Genomic DNA, 21,108 nt, shown 5'->3' with positions numbered 1-21,108 from the left:
GGCTACACAGTGATGCTGTCAGGCTGGGATGGCACCACAGAGTGTTTAACAGGAACGGGAAAGCCATCAGACCGACATGCGCTGATGCAATACCGAAGACCAGGGCTGGGTGCAACCCAGCAGCCCCTGCCCTCCCCGTCTGCCAAAGGCCGTGACCGTCCTCCGCCCCCACACCAAAGGCTGCAGCTTCACCTCTGACAGGTTCTACTCTGCATCAATAACATCAACCAGCAAAAATGCGCCACACATTGAAGGTTTAGGACAGCAGAAAACAAATGGGATGCAATATAAAAATAAATAGCCCAAGGTATTTTAGTACCAATTAGCCATTTTCATATATAATAATAAAGGAGTGATGAAGGTCAAATAAGCCTGAAGAAGAATAAAATTATATGCCAGGTACACATCACCATAATATAAAACATATGCTTCTTCACTGTTTACCAGTTCCACATTTAGGGCTAGAGTTGTGTCTGTTAAAGAAGCACTCTGCGAGTTTTATCAGACAAGCATCTGCTCCATAATCAAGTCTGGGTTTAGTGGCAGGAGGGACCAGGAGCTTCCCCGTGGTGGGTAAACTGCCTCCTCTCTGGCCTACAGGGATCTATGGACGACAGGGGTTGTATGGGTGTTTCATACCGCAGAAGCTGCGCCAGTTTTCCTAAATATGCTGGAACTTCAAGACTTAAAAACATGGGAAATCCAAGGAAGGAAGAGATTTTATTTTAATGTGTTTAGCTTTAACATCCAAGGGTGCCAACCAAGTCTTAATGAGAAAAAAATTGCAGCCAAGCTAATATTCATGTGTATTATTATACTTTCAAATCTAAAATAAGTTAGTAAGCAAACTATAGTCTGATAAGACAATCCATTTAATTAGCTTTATATGAGCAGTTTCCTTCACCAACTTCAAATCTTGAAGAGTTTCAGAGGAAGAAGATAACATTGTGGGACTGACTCCTTAAAGCGGAATAAAAATATAGAATTTCTAAAAACAAAAGTTCAGGTGATACTTCATGTTATTTTTACTATTCCATATAAAGATGGCTCATTTGACTTTTTGGGAGATTGAAGATTTGTACTGGGAAAAGAAATTGCAGAAAAGCTAATGAAACCAGAAAGATGACAGGTATGAGTGGAACACAGAAAATTGCCGATAATCAAAACAGTTAAAGAGTGGCTGGGTCCTGGAATCACAAAAGGGACTTGAGCGATCAAGGGAAGGGAAAGACGAGAACTATTAGAGCTTTTGTTTTTCTGGATCACCTGTTTAACAAATATAATTTGTTATTTGTTATACACATATATAAGAAAATTATTGCCGCTGCAAAGACAAAGTGAGAGGATCAGGGCAGAACCTGGCTGCTCCTGCCCCACAGAGGAGGAAGAGACGGAGGCGAGACATTCTGAGAGCAGAATCCCTCCTTCTGCTGGGAAGGGAAGAGCGCAGCGGAGGATTGTATCTGCTGGGAATAGCCAGTTTTCGTAACAGCGACCACCCAAACTCCCTTATTCCTCCTCTGGCAGTAGCAACAGCAGCAGCGCGCCAGCGGCAATGCCACCCAGGGAAAGACGGTCTTCAAAGGCTCAAATGCTGCCAGCTCCTCCCCACTGGAAGACTCCACACGAGGCAGAAATAGAGACTCATTGAAAAAATTAGATTGGAAGGGCTCTCCAGTGGGCATATAGACCAACCTCCTGCTCAGGTAGGGAGAGGTACAAAGTCAGAGCGTGCTGCTCATGAAAGTCTCCAAGAATGGAGATGCCAGGCCTCCCTGGGCAGAACTGCTTTATTTCCCTGATCTGAGCCACAATTTGCTTTGCTGCAAATCGTGACCATTTCTTATTGTCCTGTCACTCACTGCATGCCTCTGAGAAGAGTTTGGCTCCATCCTCTCTAGGACCTTCTTTTAGGTGGCAGGAGGCTGCAATTAGATCCCTTCTGAGCCTTTTCTTCTACCAGTTAAGCTGTCCCAACCCTTTCATCCTCGCCCCATGCGGCTGCCCCTGCCTTCCCAGTGTCCCTCTGGTGGACTCGCTCTAGGTTGTGAATATCCTTTTCTCTGTGGGGGCTCAAGACTGGATTCAGTGTGTGAGACGCAGCCTCACAACTGCTGGGCGGGAGTGAATAACCATTTCTCTTGACATAGTGGCTGTGCTCTTGGTAACGCCGCCTGGTGCACAGCTAGCCTTCCTCACCGCTGGGGCGTGCGCCTCACTCATATTAATTGTCATCCACCATGACTCCTAACACTCTTTCTGCATTGATGCTATCCAGGCATTTGGTCCCCATCCTGCACAGACAATGGAGTTAATTCCTCCCCTGGGAGGAACCCGGGGAGGTTTTGGAACCTCAGAAGGTTCCTCTCAGCCCACCCCTGCTGAGGTTCCTCTGAATGGCACACCCACCTTTCTGCGTGCCCAGCGCTCACCCTCAAGCTTTTATGACTTGAAAACCAAGTTTTTGCCATTGAAAAGCAGGGCGCATCCTGAGGATGTTAAACAGTATCAGCCCTCAAACCACCATTCAGCCAGCTGCCGGTTAGACTTTCACCCACCGACCACTATGCCCTGCGCTCCTGCCAGGCCGCTCAGTTTTTCCACCCACTTTGCAGTTCACCCACCCTCTGCGAACCTCCTCAGTCTGGCTTTGATGGGAAATCGAGAGCCTGGAAATCATCACGGCAGAGTCTGCCGGTGGGTAACCATGAATTGCTTCTATGAAATGGCTGATAATTCGCTTGAACAGAGAGCTAAACACAACAAGGCAGGCAGGCAAATGAAAATACAATGAAGCTTTCCAGAAGAATGTCCTTCAACTCCAGATTAAGAGGATTATACCACTTAGTATACCATTTTTACAACCCCTTGGGTCCAAGTTTTCTGCAAATAAGTTGAGAATGGAAATTTTTTAGAGTAAAGCTACTCAATTCTTGCACAAACTACACAGCAGTCTACTTTTATAAGCTGCTTTGCCTGTCTGTGCGAAGTAGTTTCAGAATAACTTGAAATCTTGAAAGCAAGACCACACAGCAAAACAACCGTGTGTCATGGTCACACTGCAATATGACTAATTTTATTAAAATATATGTTGGAGGATTGCTATCATACAGTGTTGCTTTGGAGCACATTTAACAAAAACTTATCTCGATCATCTACATCTTGTTTAATTGTCTGGTATTTAAGTGCATCAAAGCAATGCCACAAAACCCCTGCTACGCTTTCCAATGAAAAATTCACATTTCCATTGACATGTGTTCCCATTGATGGGACCTGGAGAACAGCAGATAATTCCAATTTTCCTCATTAAGTTCATTACCTGCGCGGCACCGGACATGTCAGAAGGTTACGCAGGGCTGACCTGAAGCACAAGCGACCCACAGCGGGTTTCATCGGGGCCTGGCCTGGTTTCGGAACTAACCCTTTGCCGTTTCATGTTGGAACATGTGCCTCTCCCCTCTGAGCAAGAGAGGCTCCCGTGCACCCTGACCGATTGCTTAACCCAAATTAACTATGAGTTACTAGTTGCAAGATTTCTGGAACTACAACAATACCATCCTCGGCATCCAAACTGCGGAACAGGATGAAAGCCTTTAAAGAACTTTTTTTTTTTTTTTAAACTTTTCTCTTCCTTTAAAAATAAATGAAACCCAGATTTTGCAAACAAACAGATGAATCCCAGATTGCAAAAATTCCTGTCCTATTAGCACGAACTCTCAAAATAAACAAAAACTCTGCAAATTCTTTCTGCAGAATTTTACTTTATGTACTGTACATACCTTTCTGCCATCTGGTAAAATGACCCGGACAGAGTCAACAGGATTTGCCCCAACTTATCCCAACTGGCAGTTTGTCCCACGGTTAAACATAGCAGCAGAGAACTGAAAGAAACTTTCTGAGTCATCGTGTCTCATCCCGTAGTAGTGCAGGCTCCCACGCACTGTCTAATCCTATCATAATCCCATCAAGCTTCATCTTAAACCTCCTCAGGTTGTTTGCACCATTATTTGCTTAGTTAATACACTTGAAAACCATTTAAAAGAGTAGCTAAGTATTTCCAATGTAAACCCTGCAAAAACCACATTTCTTGACTTATTTACTAGTACATAATGCGCTGAAATGCGTTAATACTCTTTGATTAAGGACAAAAAAAAGAGTTGGTAAGAACATGTGCGTACACTAAGACAATCATTAAGATCTTATAAATAATAGTAACAATGATACTGTTCCCTCCCACGGTTGTTCCACGTAAGTATCTCTGTTTACTAGGAGATAAGTAGTTCATTCATAGAGAATTTTTTTTTTTTAAAAGTTATTTCATCACATTTTCAGAGTGGCAAAAATCAGGTGGAGCTGTAAGGTAGTGGTCTTCACAACAGTTACTCTCTCCTCCAGCCACTCGCAGCTGATCTGGAGGAATCAAGAGATACATAGCGCAATGTCTGTTACTTTTCCTCCGAAGCTATACAGAATTTAAAAGGCCATCATCAAGCCCAGTTAAGCAGTACTTTTCAAAGATTTAAATTACAGGGCAAGCCATCCATGAAACGTTTTCTTGCCACAAAGGTTTTAAACAGCTGCAGTACTGGCTCCAGAACATGCAAGCAGTTGAGGGCAGGAGGCATCAGGAAGCCCCACTGTCATCATCCTTTGCTCTGAGGGACTCATCCGAAGGGCCTCTCCTAGCCCATCAGTGCGTGCCTGGCTCCTGTTGGACCTACTGCAACACAGGAAAGATGCTACTCGGGGCTACCAGTCCAAATAATCAATGCTGCCATAGCAATCCACTAAGGCGAAAAAAGAGAAAAGATTGTGGCTGGACAATGAATTAAGATACGCTACATATTTAAAAATATCCAGTGTGGAAGAAGTATGCAACTCCTAATATGCTGGTTTAATTAAAGCCTACTTGGAGACCGATTTCCAACCACGTCATATTAAAGTACACAGTTTTGAGTACACCGGACTTCCAGATTTATTAGCTTACTGTTCTAACAGAGTTTGTAAATTCTAGCATAGAGGAGGCCAGAGAGAGAAAAAGGCCCGAGAATATAAGGGACTGGGCAGAACTCTGTTTTAGATCCGGAGGTCTGTAGGAGACGAGTTCACACACCCGAGATTTCTGGAGCAAGGACAGGCAGAAAAACCCAAGCAGGAGATATGCGTAAAGAGGTTTTACACGAGATACCAACAAAGCAAATTTTGGTGAGAACACCTCCCTTTGTCACAGCTTAATGAGCTACCTGGATACAAACACATGTACAGACCAAAATCTGCAAACGCGAATGCTTAACTGGTTGCTAAATAATTAGCCTGATATGTATTTAGACTGAAATTTTAACTGTATCTGCTTTCAAGTTAAGCTCAACCCCTATGGATGCGTTTTTATTTTCAAAGACTTCTTTTGACTGCTCCTAGGTGGACTGGCTCGCACATGGGCTGTAGAATTTGAGACCAAAGATGAATTCTGGCACCAGACTTCAGAGTCAAAACGTAGCTCCCTCCAAGTGCTGGGATCTCCATGAGGGAGGAAGATGCCCATGCTATACATGCCATTTACATAAAGATATAGGCTATTTATGAAAAAAGGAAGTGGATGTTTAACTAAAAAAATTTAACAGATATTTATGCTGATTTCATAAGAACATATAAAAGTGTTAAATCACCATTCCCATTCAAGGGACAGGTTCTCTTAGTTTTAGTGATGACAGTGACCTACATCCCAGACCCTGGACATACATTGAGCATCTGGCCCAAATCTTTAACTGACATGCTAAAACACATCATTGTGTTTAGATCATTTAGCGCTGATTTCATGGTTAGATAAGTTCAGTCATTTGCCAGTTTAATTATTATTTCAATTGTTTCAATATTATTTTAAAAATATTACTTTAACTATTATACTACTGAGCAAATATCTTCTAAACTTAGTAGCCCAGAAAGATATTATTTGAATAATCTTATCTCTTCTGAAGTAAAACGTTATTTTAACATTGTCGATGCACAAAAGCAAATTTCTGAAAATGTAACAAAAAGAGAAAATAAGTAATAGATAGCTTTCAGCAGAAGGACTTCACTATTGGAAAGAGTATAACCTAAGCATTACTGGCAAAGGAGCAAGAGTAACACCTACCACAGATTTGGGTTTGCTGACTGCCACCAGATTGGCCAGAAAGTCTTCATCGTACAGCTGGCTAAAGACATGGGCATCGTAAGCCACCGTTATGGAGATTTCTTCCATCATTTTGCCGGCAAGCTGCCGTTAGCAGCCAGAGCGGACCGACAACCCACGCCTGAACCTTGGCTCAGTTCTGTGTGGGTTGTTCACACCCACCTGAGGACGCTAATGAGGAAGGAGTGTCACCAGAGAAAATACGACCCAGCAAATCAGCTCCCCGATGGGTTTTCCTCTCAGGTGCCTTTTGTTGTCATGGGAAGCACATATGAAACACCTGCTCACATTCCCAACACTCAACGTGCAAAAGGCACTTGCTGGAGTTTGCTGAACGCTGGGGAAGCAGTTTCAATTCCAATATGAGGCTGAAGATGAAAAAGCAGTGGCCAAACCAGATTAGTATTAAGCAAGAAAAGATCCGTCAGTGCTTGACAGCAGGATTGGAATCACTTCTGTTGTTCTCAAAACTTTGTAGCAATTGTTTATTCTTTATATCTGGTTTTCTCCCACGGAAAGCCGATATTCTTGTTAGCAGAGTCTCGCTTTCCGATAAATTGGCCCTTTTGCCTTATTTGTAAACTCACAGAGATTGGTGTAATGATGATTTCTTTCAGACCTTCCTTGAAATTTTCCACGAGTTTCTAAATCTCTCCTTTAAACTCTTGAAAAACACTCGCTTTCTCTTTTACGCAGATCCAAATTGCATCTTGTGCCATGTAGATGCTTTATGATTTTAGGAGGAAGATGATGGCATCAAGTCACAACCTTCCAGAAAGAGTCCTTCAGTTACCCATTCGTAATACAGGGTAAAACAGTCATGCAAAATGCAACGGAGGCTGTAAGCTCTTCCTTGGATAAACTCACACCTCCACAAACGAAATAAAACCAATTTATGCAATTGAAAGTTTCCACAGTAGAAGGTTTTTAACCTGAATCTGGGACTGGTTTGCTTTAAATCAAGAAGTGATGTGGTATCTCTTGTCTGTGAGTCCTAAACAGCGTAGCTGCCTTCCAAATTGCTCCTGACTTTCCAATTCCTTTATTGTAACATCTACCCGACACAGAAAAAAAAAAACAGCACAAGGAAAAAACTCTGAAAAAAACACTAAGAATCAATATTCTCAAAACTACGAATGAAAATCCAGAAAATAATCAGTGATTTGACGAAATAAACAGAATGTCCCAAAAAGAAACTCCTTTCAGGAGAGCCAGGCAAGATAAACCTCCTGACCAAATCGGCACTTCTGCTTAGACTCATCCACTACATTTTTATCTTCTCTGGAAGCCTTTTGTTCTTCCTGGTGAAACATCATACCTGCTCAAGAAACTTAAATCGTTTCAGCTGCGCATTTGTCTCCAAAAAGAGCATGTGCTGGATGCTGCAAATCTGGTAGAAATTTCCAGTGCGGGTTGCCGGCAGCATATGTTTACACTCTCGCTTTCCAGAATAAACAGGGTCAGACCCACCTTGCTTTTCTCTTTTTCCTGTGCTCCTGGAGTACCTTTATCAAAGATTACACGGGTATCTAAATAGCACCAGGTGCTATTTCCATTTGAATAGGAAACTTGAGCAATAGCTGTAGCGTACAGGATTAAAAACCCAACATCTCTTTCATTTAAATAGGGGGGGAAATTACATGTTATTGCTAGGAAACAGAGAGAGTTCTAATAGGCTTATGGCAAACAAAAAATGCAGCACTTGAGGTTAAATCCCTGAGACTAAAGCAGATTCTGATCATGCTTAACCCTTGCAGAAGGAAGAAAAGTATTTTTTCCTTGAAATGCGCCTACAGTGCATTTTTAAAAAATTTTTCTTCAAAGGCTTGGAAATTCTTTCCAATTAATTCCCACAGCAGAGTTATGTCAGATTCCGATCCTGAAGCGATATCCAGCTGGCGAGATCGCTCTCCGTGTCACCTGGACAAAGACCATACCTGCTGTGCTAAATTCCGCTTGGGTTTTCCGAAATGCTTTCAGTGACCGCTTCCTCTTCGCTTTCATTGCCTTCTGGGGTGGGGTTTTTTTTTCCCTTGCAGCAGAAGTTAAAAGGGTCGGGCTGAGTGTGGCTCCTCCTCGGCCGCCTCTGAGATGTGCTGACAAAGGCACCTGTTGTAAGAGGTAAAGAAAGTCCCTTCCCACACACCCCCTGTCCCGCTGGCACCCGCTCGGGGGCTCCCAAGGGACCGACATGGCACCTGAACGGTCGTGTGGGCGCAGGGGAGAGAGCAGGCGGTGTAACAACAAACATTCCTGTGTTAATGAGACACCAATTTAATTCTGCAATAAGGGCAGGAGGTGGAGAATGCAAATTATCAGACGTACTCCGCAGCTGCAGCCGCAGCATAATTATAAGGAATTATAGACCAGAACCTGTATTCCCTTTTTTTTTTCATCTTAAACAGAAAGGTTATGATGATTTAACAGCACTAAATCTACATGTTACTGTTATATTACTGGCCAAGTAATTCTTCTCATATCTATTCTTAATGAGTGCTTGTCATTTTGGCATGTTCTAACTAGCAATTGCAACAACTGATTTTTGATGTTGGCTAATGCATATCTTTACTTTAAAAAGGATGTTTTTCAGCTGCTGTTTCAAGCTAATGGAGCTGAGCTGCCCACAAATCCCTACGAACCTGCATTTTACATCCATGTTAACAGTCTGTGCTACACCCTGAACCAACACACAAAATTGTAAGTACCAAGCTAGTTAAACTAAATCTTTTGAATTAAACTGGCTGAAGCAAATATGTCCACCCAGATGTAGTGGTAGCGTGCTCGCACCAGAGGAACTGGAAAGGAAAAGGCAAGGGGAGGGATGCCCTTGGCCACCTCCTCAGGCTGCACCGCACACTCCTACCAGCATGTCAATACAGAGCCTTCCCCTCAGCCAGGGTTTCTGAGCGCCAAAGTGATGAATAATCTATCAAAAGACAATAAAAACCACATAGCGCAGCTTCATATTTCTTTAAATCCAATAGCGCTTCCCTGCATAACACCAGGTCTACCTTGCAGCAGCCTTCCTCACGGAACAGCAACGCAGTCCCCTCCGCGACATAGTTCTGAAAGCATACCTCCAAAGCAGGAATTTTTGGAGAAGCGGTTCAACCAAGCAGACAGTATGACAGAAGAGAGCCAGCAGAACAGGTGAGCCACAGAAAACTGCTAACTAATTAAGGTAAGTAGCCCTAATTACAGTTGCTGGGATTTATACGCTGGTGGATAATGGAGGTGAATGGAAAATTCCTGAATTGAGCAAACCAGCTAGCTTAGCAAAGCAAAATCCTGCTCGCTCCCGAGATAAATTCACTGTCACTCCACCCCCAGGAATGTCTTGCTGCTATCTGCCAGGGATAGGATCTTCTGATAGACGGGAAAGCGTTACGTATGTGCGGTATGTGCAGCTTCTTGCTAAGCACTCCCTTCCTGCCACCACGTTTCTGAAACATAAAAGCGTTTTCTGCAATTTGCTTTTCATGTATTAATGAATCTGGGAAGATCACAGCAGTCTTCAGATAAGGAAACATAAAACTCCTTTCAGAGCACTCAGAATGGCATTTGGCAGCCTTCAAGATAAGTTTACAGGATTTTTTTTCCCCCAAATGGGAATGAATAACGGTAGTATCATGCTCTTTTCACAATTCCCTTACCCATTAATGACCCCTACGAACCGTTTTGAACACGACCAACAAGTGAAAAACGCTTGTTTAAAAGTCAAACATTGTGAAATCCTTCCCACAGGCGTTTATCCCAGGGAAACAGGGAGCAAAGCATTTACTGCTGCAGCCTTCGAGAAGGCTGCCGTTTTCTTCATAACTCTGTTCCAGTTTTAGAGATCAGAAGGTAAATACCTGCAGACGTGGTTTTGGATTCAAAGCGAGCACTGAACGCTAAGCCACTGCTCACAGCAGCACCCCATAGCATTCAATAAAAGCAGTTGCCAGGCTCAGGCTGATCTATAGTTCAGCAATTGCTTCTCCAAGTTTTATTTTTATTATTTAAAATATCAAATAACACGCCCACCCCCCGGCCCAAGAAGTGGGTGTGTGCACCTGTGTTTCTCCTAAAATAATCCTCCAAATGTGTGGAAAAATCTGGGCTTGATGTGCTTTAGCATATGTACTTGCACGGCTAAATCCTCCCAATTTGCAGCTACACCACATTCTCCTGATTGGAAAGGGGGCAAGATTGTAAGCTCCTTTTTGCAGATTAAAGCCAGCAAAGCCATCCTGCTGGAGACAGCCAATGTGGCAGGGGTCAGCCTGGCTGGAACTGCCAAGGCAGAGGCGTTCCCGACAAAGCGGTGACGCTGGCGTGCGCTCCCACTCACTGCAAACGTGTAGCCCACCGTAGGGAAAAGCAGAGGACTTCCGGGTCTTCGTTTTACGTTGCCATCTCTGCCTCTTCAATTATTTACTGTGAGCACGAATAATGGAGGAGGGCAGTACTGTCGCCCTGGTCTCCTTCAGTCTTACGGGAAAGCACTAACAGCAAAGTCACTGTAAAAGCAGGAGGAACCTTTACAAATGTGTTCAGTGCTTCGTTATGGATTAAAACGAATGTAGCAGAAAATACTCAAACATCCCTCTCCTGGCCTTCCCAGCCTCCCGAAAACAGCTGGATTCTGCACAAAAAGCTAGTCCTGCTCCCATGCAACAACTGCTGCATTAGGAGTTTCTTTGACAAAGTTCCTGGATGATCTTTAAAGTTCACGAAAAGAAGTAAAACTATTTATTAGCCTCACCTCTAAAACTAAAAAAGGTATAAGAGCAAGCCAGCTGACAGATCCCCAGCCTGGTGGAGGTCACTTCCTGTATTTTTAAAAGTATATTCTCAATTAATTCTGCTCTGTGTATTTGTTCTGTTGCTAAAAGAGACGGTTAATGCCTGCAATTTTAAAGGATTTGGGTCAAGTTTGCACTTCATTTCAGGTTTTACATTAACTCGAAACTACAGCTAAACAAGGGCATGAAGCTGCCTAAAACAAATCCACCCATTTTAATTTCTAAAAACTATACAAACCTGAAAAAGATTAAACAGCAGCATAGCCAGGATGCCAGCCTACAGGTATACACTCATTACTATTCAGGTCAGTCCCTGCCAGATTATGTTGCAGCCTTTTAAATTAACTCACAACTCCCTTTTGATTTTTTTAATTAATTAAATTCACATTTTAAATTTTTTTTTTATATATTTCTTTTCCATATCGACTCTTTCACTTTCTAAGGGCACTAGGAGTTATTTCCTCTCTTCAGCGAGATTTCCTTCAGATGTCAACTGTCTGGCAGAAATCTCTCGCTTCGTGAACTCCTCCTCGTCTGCTGAGAATCTGCAATACAGCTGGGATGACTTTTCGCTTGTTCGTGCTCTTCCCGAGGTGAAGGCAGCGCAGGGCTCTGACCGGCCCAAGCAACCGAGGCAGTTTGTCCATGGCCCCACCAAGAGCTGTGGTGTGACAGGGGCAGTGGGGCAGAGGAGCAAGGACAGAGCCAGGCACCCCTGAGCCAGTATTGCTACTAAGCAAAGGAATACTGAATCTTACTGTGAGATTTTGGAAATCGCAGCCTTAGCATATTCGGGGCATGCATATAATTGACTGAGGTTTAAAACAGAGCTGAGCATATTTCTTCCTTACCCATCCTTTCCTTCTAGCAAAACAGGATGTTCTTCCTATTTGCGAAGGCAAGGGCTGGCAGTGGTGAGCTCCACGACACGCCAATGGCCGCTCCAGCCTTATCCACTCTGAGTGGGGCCACGCTTGTTTGAACCACGGGCTTCCCTGCAGAAACCGTTCAGAAGGAAGAGGCAGAAATTCCTAAACTGACTTAGAGCATAATGTCCTGAACAGCAGCAGCCTTCTGTTTCACCCCTTCTCTTTGGGAACCATTTTTTGTCTCCTTCTGGTTCCGTGATGGCAGACGTCCATCAACAGCTCAACACCGCAACTGAGGGAGGCGACAGCAGCCCAAGAGCGGGGCCACCTACCAGGGACCTTCCTGCACTTGCCCTAGGGCCATGTACCTGGGACTGCCCACGCCTGCCCCAGGGCCACTGCCAGTCTCTCCTGAATCTGTGCCCTCAGAGACAAATCCATACAAACAGGTCCCTCCAGCTGCCAAAGGGACAAACGTTACCAATCTGTTTGCCAATCTAAATGTCTCTGATATATATTCCCTGGGGCTACTAATCCAACAACTGAATAATGTTTGTATGGCATTTAGACCACGCAAATGACATTCAGAGCTAAGTTCCATAATAAACTGGTCCTAACACAACACTACCTGTGAAATTTATTTTAAACTTGTTGCATTTATCACTTCAGCTGGTATTGAAAAAGGAAAAAAAATGGTGTCAAGCATATTTTTCAAGAAAATTAGCACAGAAGTTGTAGTAAGTTGTCTGCACTTACAATTATTTATATGGATTTCTGGCCTGATTTCAGTATAGCTTGGGTCAGGGATTTCACCCAAATAGCCCACAAGCTAATGGAAGCAGAGCCAAATATTGTCAAGCAAAAGCTTCATCAGAGGAACAGAGCTAGTTCAGGATTCATACAAACATAATCGTAGAGCAAGTATATATCTGTATTGCTCCCTTCACCCATGGTCTACTGGCTTTTCATTTAGAGCATATCAGCAAACAAAAGATATTAATTAACAGCAAGTAGCAGATTAAATAGTGACATCTGTCACGTGAAGAGACTCAGACTGGGGCCAAGGACTTGGGGCTTCCCATTGTAAACCCACACCTGACTTTCTGTCTCAAGGTAGATATATCTCTCCATATTTATCTTTCCCTCCCCAAAGCAGGATTATCAGTCCTTATCTACCTCCCAGAGAAATATTAATAATGGTAAAATTTATGAAAAACGCAGAACTGTAAGTGGTATTATTTTTGTTGTTGTTATGACGATGATGTCTATCAAGTTTTCTCCAGAGTGCTGTTAATTCTCTTATGAACTAGCCGTGCTGCGCAGGGCGGTCGGGCCTGCAGGAGAGCGCAGTGCCCTGTTTACCCGGATGACCCTGCCCGAGTGCCCTGCATCACATCGGATTTTAGTATCTTTACTGATGCTCACTTTGCACCTGACCTGGGACAAGAGAAAAAGGGGAAGGAACAAAAGGCTGGAGAGCTAGGCGCTATGAAAAATTCCTGTAGTTAAACAAAAGAAAGAAATAGGCAGGACCACGGCAGGTCACCTGTCCACACTGGAGCCAGGCAGGCACAAACCCACCACAATTCACTCTGCTCTGCAATGATTAGGGGGGGGCTGCCATGCCGGTGCCCCTGGAGCGCACCACGGCAAAGCCCCAGGAAGGTCTGTGACAGTTTTCCACATGGAACCCCTGACAGAAGCCTAATGGAAAGGGCGAGACATTTCTGTGTGTAAATAGCACAATTGTAACAACATATTCCCTAAGCAAAAAACAAATCAGCAGCATGATTGCTTGGGAGATGAGATAAAGAGTAATTAAGACTGAAATGATGCGGGCAAGCAGGAAATGGCACACGGCATCAGCTACTCAGGACTCAACCAGACAGACCAGTCCGGTCTCGGTGGCTGAGGTACGGCAGTCAGACAGTGCGATTGTGAGACGCAGTCTAGACTGAGGCAGGCTTGAAGACTCCAAAATGAGATTATTTCATGCATTATACATTAAAAGTACAAGCTACTGATGCTTTCCAGGAGAGCAGCCTGTCCCACAATGCTGGAGTTCAAAATGAAAGCATTAACTTGGAGGTCAAAGGACTGAATGTAGCCAAACATTCAGAAAACAGCACTTGAGAGTATATATTTATACCAAAGATGAGTAATAGCGATCTGATAGAGAAAGCATTTGACATGAGATCCATTTGCTGGGAAAGACGGAAGACAGCCCAGTCTCAGTGCTCCCCTGGGAGAATCTCCCTGAAATTTGTACAGGTCAACTCCAGAAGAAGAAAGAAGCTCCAGCCCGTGCAAGCTCATCAGTCGTATAACACTCCTGGCAGCATCCGCTAATCTAAGCTTTACATTATCCTTTGCCACTAAATCCCTATTCATCATCCTACAGTACAGTGAAAGGGAAATTCTGTTCTCAGACGGTGATCTGGGAGACAAACTATTGCAGTGCTTAACTGTGCTGATCTGGTTTCCTCCTGTGAAAATCTGCATCTACGTTTAGCGCTTCAATATACCACAATAAGAAAAGCTTCTGTATTTACATATGATTTAAAGATTAACCTGTCTTGGTTTGACTGCTAGTAAGCTTATTTTAAGAGCTCAAATGGTATGTAGGGAGGGGGAGAGAAGGCAGGTTCTTACACAAGTTATCAAAGAGTTCTCTACGTGATAATGAGGTGTTTCTTCAGACATCAGAGACCTCAGATATTTCCACATACTCTTCTGCCCTCCCCATTTGTATTATTCCAAGTTTGTCTTTTATTTAAAATCTGGACTGCAGGTCTTGTATTACTGCTATGCATATATACCTGTGCAAAAGAAATGAGATGCTCCCCCCAAAAAAACCAATCAGGAATTGGTACAGCGTTCCTGTTGACTCCCCTCAACATCCAAATAAAGGGCTAGATTTAGAGAGAAAACTGAGCCATAGTTTCTAATCTGTTCTTGATTTTTAACATGCCTTTTATATAGAGGAAGTAGCTTAAGCAAAATTCCTTTTGCAAGGAAAGTGCCTGGAATGAATGAGAGCTAATTTTTGCTTGATTTGAAGAAAGAAATCCCACAACAGCAAACAAAGAAAAACAGAGGATGCAATAAAATCTAGGACAATTTGCAAGAGGAAGTTTTAAAAAAGAGATTTCTACCATAAAATGCCTCATTGTATTTCCAAATCATACTTTTTATATGATGAACATCACTATTTTCACTGTTTGAAAAGTCAATCCCCTAAGCAAAACAGGAAAAGCACGCTAAAAAATGGGAAAGTCGGGTACCTAACCATGAAAAAGTAAGTAAGAAATACCATTCTTTTGCTTCTCTCAGTTTTGATGTTGGTTATGAATGGTAAGGCAGCAGTTTCAGCCCACCGGTATTCAGAAAGGATACCGTCTATCAAATTTCAACTCTGTTTGCAGTTCCAATCAATAGGGGGAAAATCAGCGTCTGCATTTGTTCACTCATTTGGAGACTGCAAGAATAAACCCTAAGGGTTCGTTCTTTTGCCAGCAACAATAGTGAACTGCAACATTTAATCTGATGGTGTAAACATGAGGCTGATCTGAAAATAAACCAATTTATAATAAACTAATAACTAACATGAGAAAGAAAGGCTATATTGCTATATCCACATGGATATTATATGTAAATGAAATACAAGCGGCCTATGTAATGGATTGAAAGGTTACAGATGTCCTCTGCTGCATTTGTGGGAGAATAGCTCAGTTTCTAATCACTCTTTAAAAGTGGTGAAGGATTTGATCACCTTCTCAGCCATACGATGGTTGTCTCTTGGAACAGCACACCATTTTTTTATTCTCTGGATACGTCTCACCGCAGAACTTCACAATAACTTGGAGAACTAAATATGGACTTAGCAACACTGCCGGGACTGCAAGGGTTGCCTGGGGACTGGCAACTGATTTAGCAGTACATTAACTGGGCTCCCCCCAGTTTTAAGGAGAGTGAAATAAATGAGTCACACTGGTAATTCTTGTGACGTTGCACAGTATTGACGTTACTGAGACGGACGGTACCTCTATTGAACCGTACTGGGGAAAAAAATAAAAACAAAAGGACAGTTTCCTTAACGCTACTTAGGACTGTGAAATTGAGAAAGCCCAGAAACAACCAAGACAGATATATCTTATCTCTCATAATGGAGTATAACAGCAGCAGGAGAAAAATCTTACTGTGAGCTAAAGATGGAGCGCCCTAACTTGGCCATCTGTTATCAGTAGCACACTGCAAAACATTCAGGTTATTTTGTTGGGCAATACTGTATTTTTATTTTCACTGATTTTTAAGTTTTTTCTATTAGGAATTATGACCTGTGCTCCCTTTATCAGTATTGTTTGCATTCTTGTGCTCTTCTTGGATCTTCCAGAGTTATGGAATTTCAAGGTACAGGCAGCTGGCTGGGCCCAACAAACACCACCACGATCCTGCAAGAGGCAGCAGCACAAATGGGTGAGCAGACAGCCACAGGGCAGCTACATCTTTATCAGCTCAGGTATATTTTATTGCAGACCACCCTACATTTTGCCAGACCTCTGAAAGTTCAGGAGCGAAAGCTGAGTACATCAGCGGGAAGAGCCATGACAAGAAACAGATCCCTACCAACACCAGCCACTTCCTTGCTTCTGGGTGTACTTCAAGGTGTTAATCTCATCTTCTGCTCCCTAAAACACCTGACATCTTCCCATAGGAAAGATCCTTTTCTTCCTATCTTCATAGAATCATACAGTCCCAGGTTAGAAGGGACCTTCAGGGATCATCTGGTCCAACCCTTCTTGGCAAAAAGCATGGTCTAGACAAGACGGCACAGCGCCTTGTCCAGCTGAATCTTCAATTAATGAAATTAAGGTCTGTTGACTCACTCTTTTTAAATGTACCTGAAACAACTTCTCAGGGCAGGAAAAGTTATTCCTGGGCATTTCAGGTGGTTCTAAGCCTCCTCTGTTTTGTTCACAACTCGGCTTAGAGAATACCTGAGATGGAAACTTAAATATTTACCCAAGCACCCAGCAGGTTTCTGAGCTCCATGTGAATAACAGCACCCAAGCGTACGTGCTAACAAAAATAGCACAGCTTGGCCTGTGAAATCTCAACCATATTAAAAAAACACACAGAGCCAAAGGTCAGCAAAGGTTTTACAATCAGCAGTGCTCTGCATGTACATAAAAAGTGGACACCCCAGTGACAGACGTATATTGAAGGACAGAAACGACCAAGAGTTCATTTTGAAAAATTGAGAATACAGAATGAGCATGCCAGACCACTCTCAGAAATATCTTAGTTTTCCAAACAGGTAATTGAATGCTTAAAGCAAATAAGGGGAAAATTCAATTTGGACTTAAAGCATCGCCTTCCTCATCTCACTTTCATGTAAAAAAATTACACCCATCCTTGTGTGCAACCTCTGTTCTGCAGGACGGCATGTACAAAAGCAAACACTCATGTGCTTCTCTTTGTTCTTCTCCAGAGAGGACCAGGTAATGGATGGATCACCAAAGCAGAAAAATGATTTTTCTACCAAAAAGAAGTCTATGATGAAAACTACAACAGACAGACAAAGCAGCTGTCAGTCAGTAGCAGCCAAAGGCAGTAAGGAGAGGACCAAAAGGCAACAGCTGTTAAAGAAGCACAGTCCGGAGACTCAGCCCATTAATATTGTGTCTGCTTGCTGAAACAAAAAAGGAAAAAATATAAAAGGAAGAAGGGGGGGGGAACCTGTAACTCTTCTATGGCCTGCGTATAGTTTTCTGTATCTCTACAGGATTCATCCCTCTCTTTTTCAGTCTACAGTATTGTGCTGGAGTCAAGGAGCAAAACACTGGAGCTTGTGAGAGCACCTGGATTGTTTCTGAAGCCCTTCCTGAAGAGCACGGCAGCTCTTTCATCACAGCCATCATGGCAGTCTAACACCCATGCTGATGTGGCCAACGCCACCGCAACACACACAGCCAGGCTCTGTTACAGCATATCCACTTAGTGCCTTCCTGGCTGTGAAAAGTTATTCAAATCAGGTTTTTTGCTTGGCAAGGAGGTTCTCTGGGCGACACAGGATGTGCTCACAAACCACTTCCAGCTTCCACCAGTTTGGGAATGACTGGAACCCACGGCAGGGTAACAGCTCCATTACCTGTCTGCGATCCATGTGCAGCCACTACAAAAGCTCGGACAGTTTATCTATGCACCAGATACTCCATCAGCAACCTGCTTCTCCAGCTGATAGCATTTAAGGCAAATCTGTGGCCTGGCTGGGATCCCAACCCCACCCCACAAAAATGCAGCTGTTCCTGTAGGGCTGCCTCTGCAGCTGGGCTTTTCCCAGCGTGGTCGGGCAGGCGAAGGATAACCGACTTTTCACTCTTTGCAGATCTGGTTAGGCTACAAGAAGCCTGGAACACAGACACAGACAAAATTAAAGCAGCCAGAAATAAAATAAGCAGAAAAATGGCTTAAAGCCATCTTTGTTCTGACCCTTTTTTCCCCTTCCATGGAGGGCTGTTGGGACCAAACAGATCCCCACCTGGTATCTCACACCGAGTACAGCAGCCCATGGCTAGCTACGCCTTTAAAATATACTTTGGGTGCACGCCTGGATGCCACTCCAGCTCAACAAATATCATGAGGAGTTTGCTCAGCTGATGAACAGGAACACCAGTGAAAAACAGGGTAGAGGACAGTGTCACAGAGAAGACACACAGATATGCAAGTAAGGGCACCCTGCTGCAACTCAGAGTGTCACGGCTCTGCTTCCACATTATGGAAGAAATCTATTTAGCTAAATAAATAAATAAGATGTATAACTAAATAAATAAGAATAAGGGTAGGCTGCAGGAAAGCAGCCAGACTGTGGCCCCTTCAGTATTTTGGAGGTTGCTTAGCAACAGGCTGGCTGCTGCAGGGCTAAAGTAGTATGAAATTCGCAGCTTTTCAGCAAAAGACAAATTGAATGCAAAACTGGGGAGGTGGCCTTTGAGTGGCAGCAAGGAGAAAAGCATTAACTGGTGAATCTGATATGGTGGGCATCTTTTAGGAGTGTTTCCCGAGTGCGGGGGATCTTTAATTAATGTGGCCAAGGGGCTTTGTCCTGCCTGGGTACTGATAAATTCCAAAGCGCGCCTGGCAAGTTAATAATTCAATTTTGATTAAAGTTATGTCTGTTACAGTCATTTCACAGGTTAATTACTTATTAACGATCTTTAATAGCTAAAGCCCACTCATATCAGACTACCCTTGGTATACTGGAGCCTATAGTGACTGCACACCATGTTTTCAGTTGCAGAGTTATCTCATCTATTTCCCCATCTTTTCAAGTCTATGTTATCTCGATGCCATCTCTGCATTCGCTTATGGAATTTGGTCCCTCTGCACCCTTCGAGTAACTGAATCTCAACAGCCCAGATCCACTTGTTCTGGCCAAATAATTCCTCTAAATCACATTGCTTTTCCAGCCTTCTGGAACAACCCCGCGTGGACACAGAGAATCGTTATATAGACAGCAGCTATTAGAGAAAACTGAGTAATGAGAAGAGCAAGAACAACATGTGTACACATTTCATGGAAGACTTAAACAGGAGTTTTGAAAGAAAGATTTTTCTGGGTCACTTAATCTGGGGACAGATTGTACCAGTTAATTGTTTTTCACTGTTAAATGGGTATGAAGCCGGTCGCTGTCAGCCAGGCGCAACCAGGGACCCGTACGGCACACAATCCATCGGAAGGTGGTGTCGGAAGGTGGTCAGGTCAGGAAAGATGCTAAGTGGCTTGTCCGGACATTAAACTGGAGGAGGAAAGGGAAAATACAGTGGCCCTTTCCCCTGGTTTTTACACACACACACACACACACACAGAGCGCAGTGATAACTTATTTTATCCTTATTTACAGAGTAACTTCTATTTGTGTGGCACTTCAGAAACAGAGTAAGACCTACCTGGGGGCCTACGTGTGAACCGTGTTTGCTTGGTGCAGAGAAACTTCTCACCTGCATCTCATCCTCCTCAGTGCCCCAACACCTCATCCTCTTTAGTGCCCCAACACAGCACTTAATCACTACTGTGAATGGGGCGGAGCGTATACAAGCCATAACCTGTTCTGTAGGCAGTAAATTATGTAATTTACAGCAGGTTCACTGTTTTCAATCCTCATAATTTTGGGAATGATTTCTGGGTCCTTGGGGGCTGCACACAGAGACATCTTTGGCGATGTTTTGTTTTCCTGTGTGTCTGGGGTTGAAAAGAAGGCAACTGAGACTCACTGATGTGGCAAAACACTTAGTCGAGATGCCCTCCATTTCCTTAATGAGCCTATTAAGTGAATCTATCAAAGCCATAACTAGAGTCTCAGAGGAAAGAAACACAGGGAGGTAACTGACTGTCCTGAGATATTCCTGGTACACATACACAAGAAAACAACCCAGAAGCTACAACAGTTAATGGAGAACAACGCGATCCCGTTGCTGAGAAGTACATCAACCTAAAACACCTTGACACTTTTCCTTTTTGCACAGCCAGAGTTAGTTGTGCCTGAGCACACAGCTTCACTGTCTGCTTCTGCTCCCCCTCCTCCAAACGGGAGGTGATAAAATCCTCCTTCATCGAGCTACTGTGACACATTCATCTCTAGGGTATTTGGAGAGTCAAGTGGCTGGTGAAACTGTTAGTGCTCCCTGAACTTGAGCAAAATGAGTGACTGAAGGGAAATAGTCTTGTTTTAAGTCACAAGAACCAAAGACTGTATCAAAACCCAAATGGACTATTATTCTCCACTTTCATAAGTGAGTCTTTGCAGGTGTGCATCCCAGGATTTAATCTCCCCCAGGAGATTAAAAAATACTGCTATATTAATACTAACATACGGTTACCAAGAATACAGCAACTGGCCCACCTAACTCTCCCCCCCTGCCCCCCAGGATTTTATTTAAAAGGTTAACTATGTCCCAATACTGCACATTTTCCAGTGCTTAGCCCCAGTTTATGGGGAAGCGGTATTGCTTATGGTGGTGACGGCTGTGCGCGTCGCCTGTTGAAGCTGGCTCGCTGGCACGTGCCAGGCTAAGGCTCAGTGTAACACAGCCGGGCTGCAGGTCCCCTCGCCCTGGTACCGCAGGGCAGAAAGAGAAGTTGCAGTGGGACAAGCACAAAAGCGCTTCCCTTCCTTGGCAGGATGGACCAGTGGGGCAGCTGCTCAGCTGTGACACTAGTCGAGCGCAGGAGTAGAGTCAGGGGAGAGCGCAATACTGGAAATTACCAGGGAGAAGAGATT

The 21,108-nt window shown here is 43.6% G+C and overlaps 1 protein-coding gene across 14 annotated transcripts in view; it reads right to left on the bottom strand.

Moving 5' to 3' along the window:
* RABGAP1L (RAB GTPase activating protein 1 like) overlaps positions 1-21,108 on the bottom strand; it is a 258,432-nt gene that overhangs the window by 29,514 nt on the left and 207,810 nt on the right. Inside the window, exon 1 of one of the 14 annotated variants that reach the window (XM_074598617.1) lies at positions 9,250-9,494. The exons of 11 other annotated variants lie outside the window; for them this stretch is intronic. Coding sequence is in view for 2 of the 3 variants with exons in the window: in XM_074598622.1 (XP_074454723.1) it covers positions 6,134-6,244 (111 nt within the window). In the remaining variant the exon portion in view is untranslated. Of the gene's footprint in view, positions 1-6,133; positions 7,955-9,249; positions 9,495-21,108 lie in introns of those variants that run through there. 2 more of the 14 variants (XM_074598622.1, XM_074598616.1) reach the window with 2 other exon arrangements.

The sequence above is a fragment of the Larus michahellis genome, chromosome 8 (genome assembly GCF_964199755.1).
Source record: "Larus michahellis chromosome 8, bLarMic1.1, whole genome shotgun sequence".
NCBI classification, from domain to species: Eukaryota; Metazoa; Chordata; class Aves; order Charadriiformes; family Laridae; genus Larus; species Larus michahellis.
Note: the sequence above shows the minus strand (reverse complement) of the source record. Positions and strands in the feature narration are given on the sequence as shown.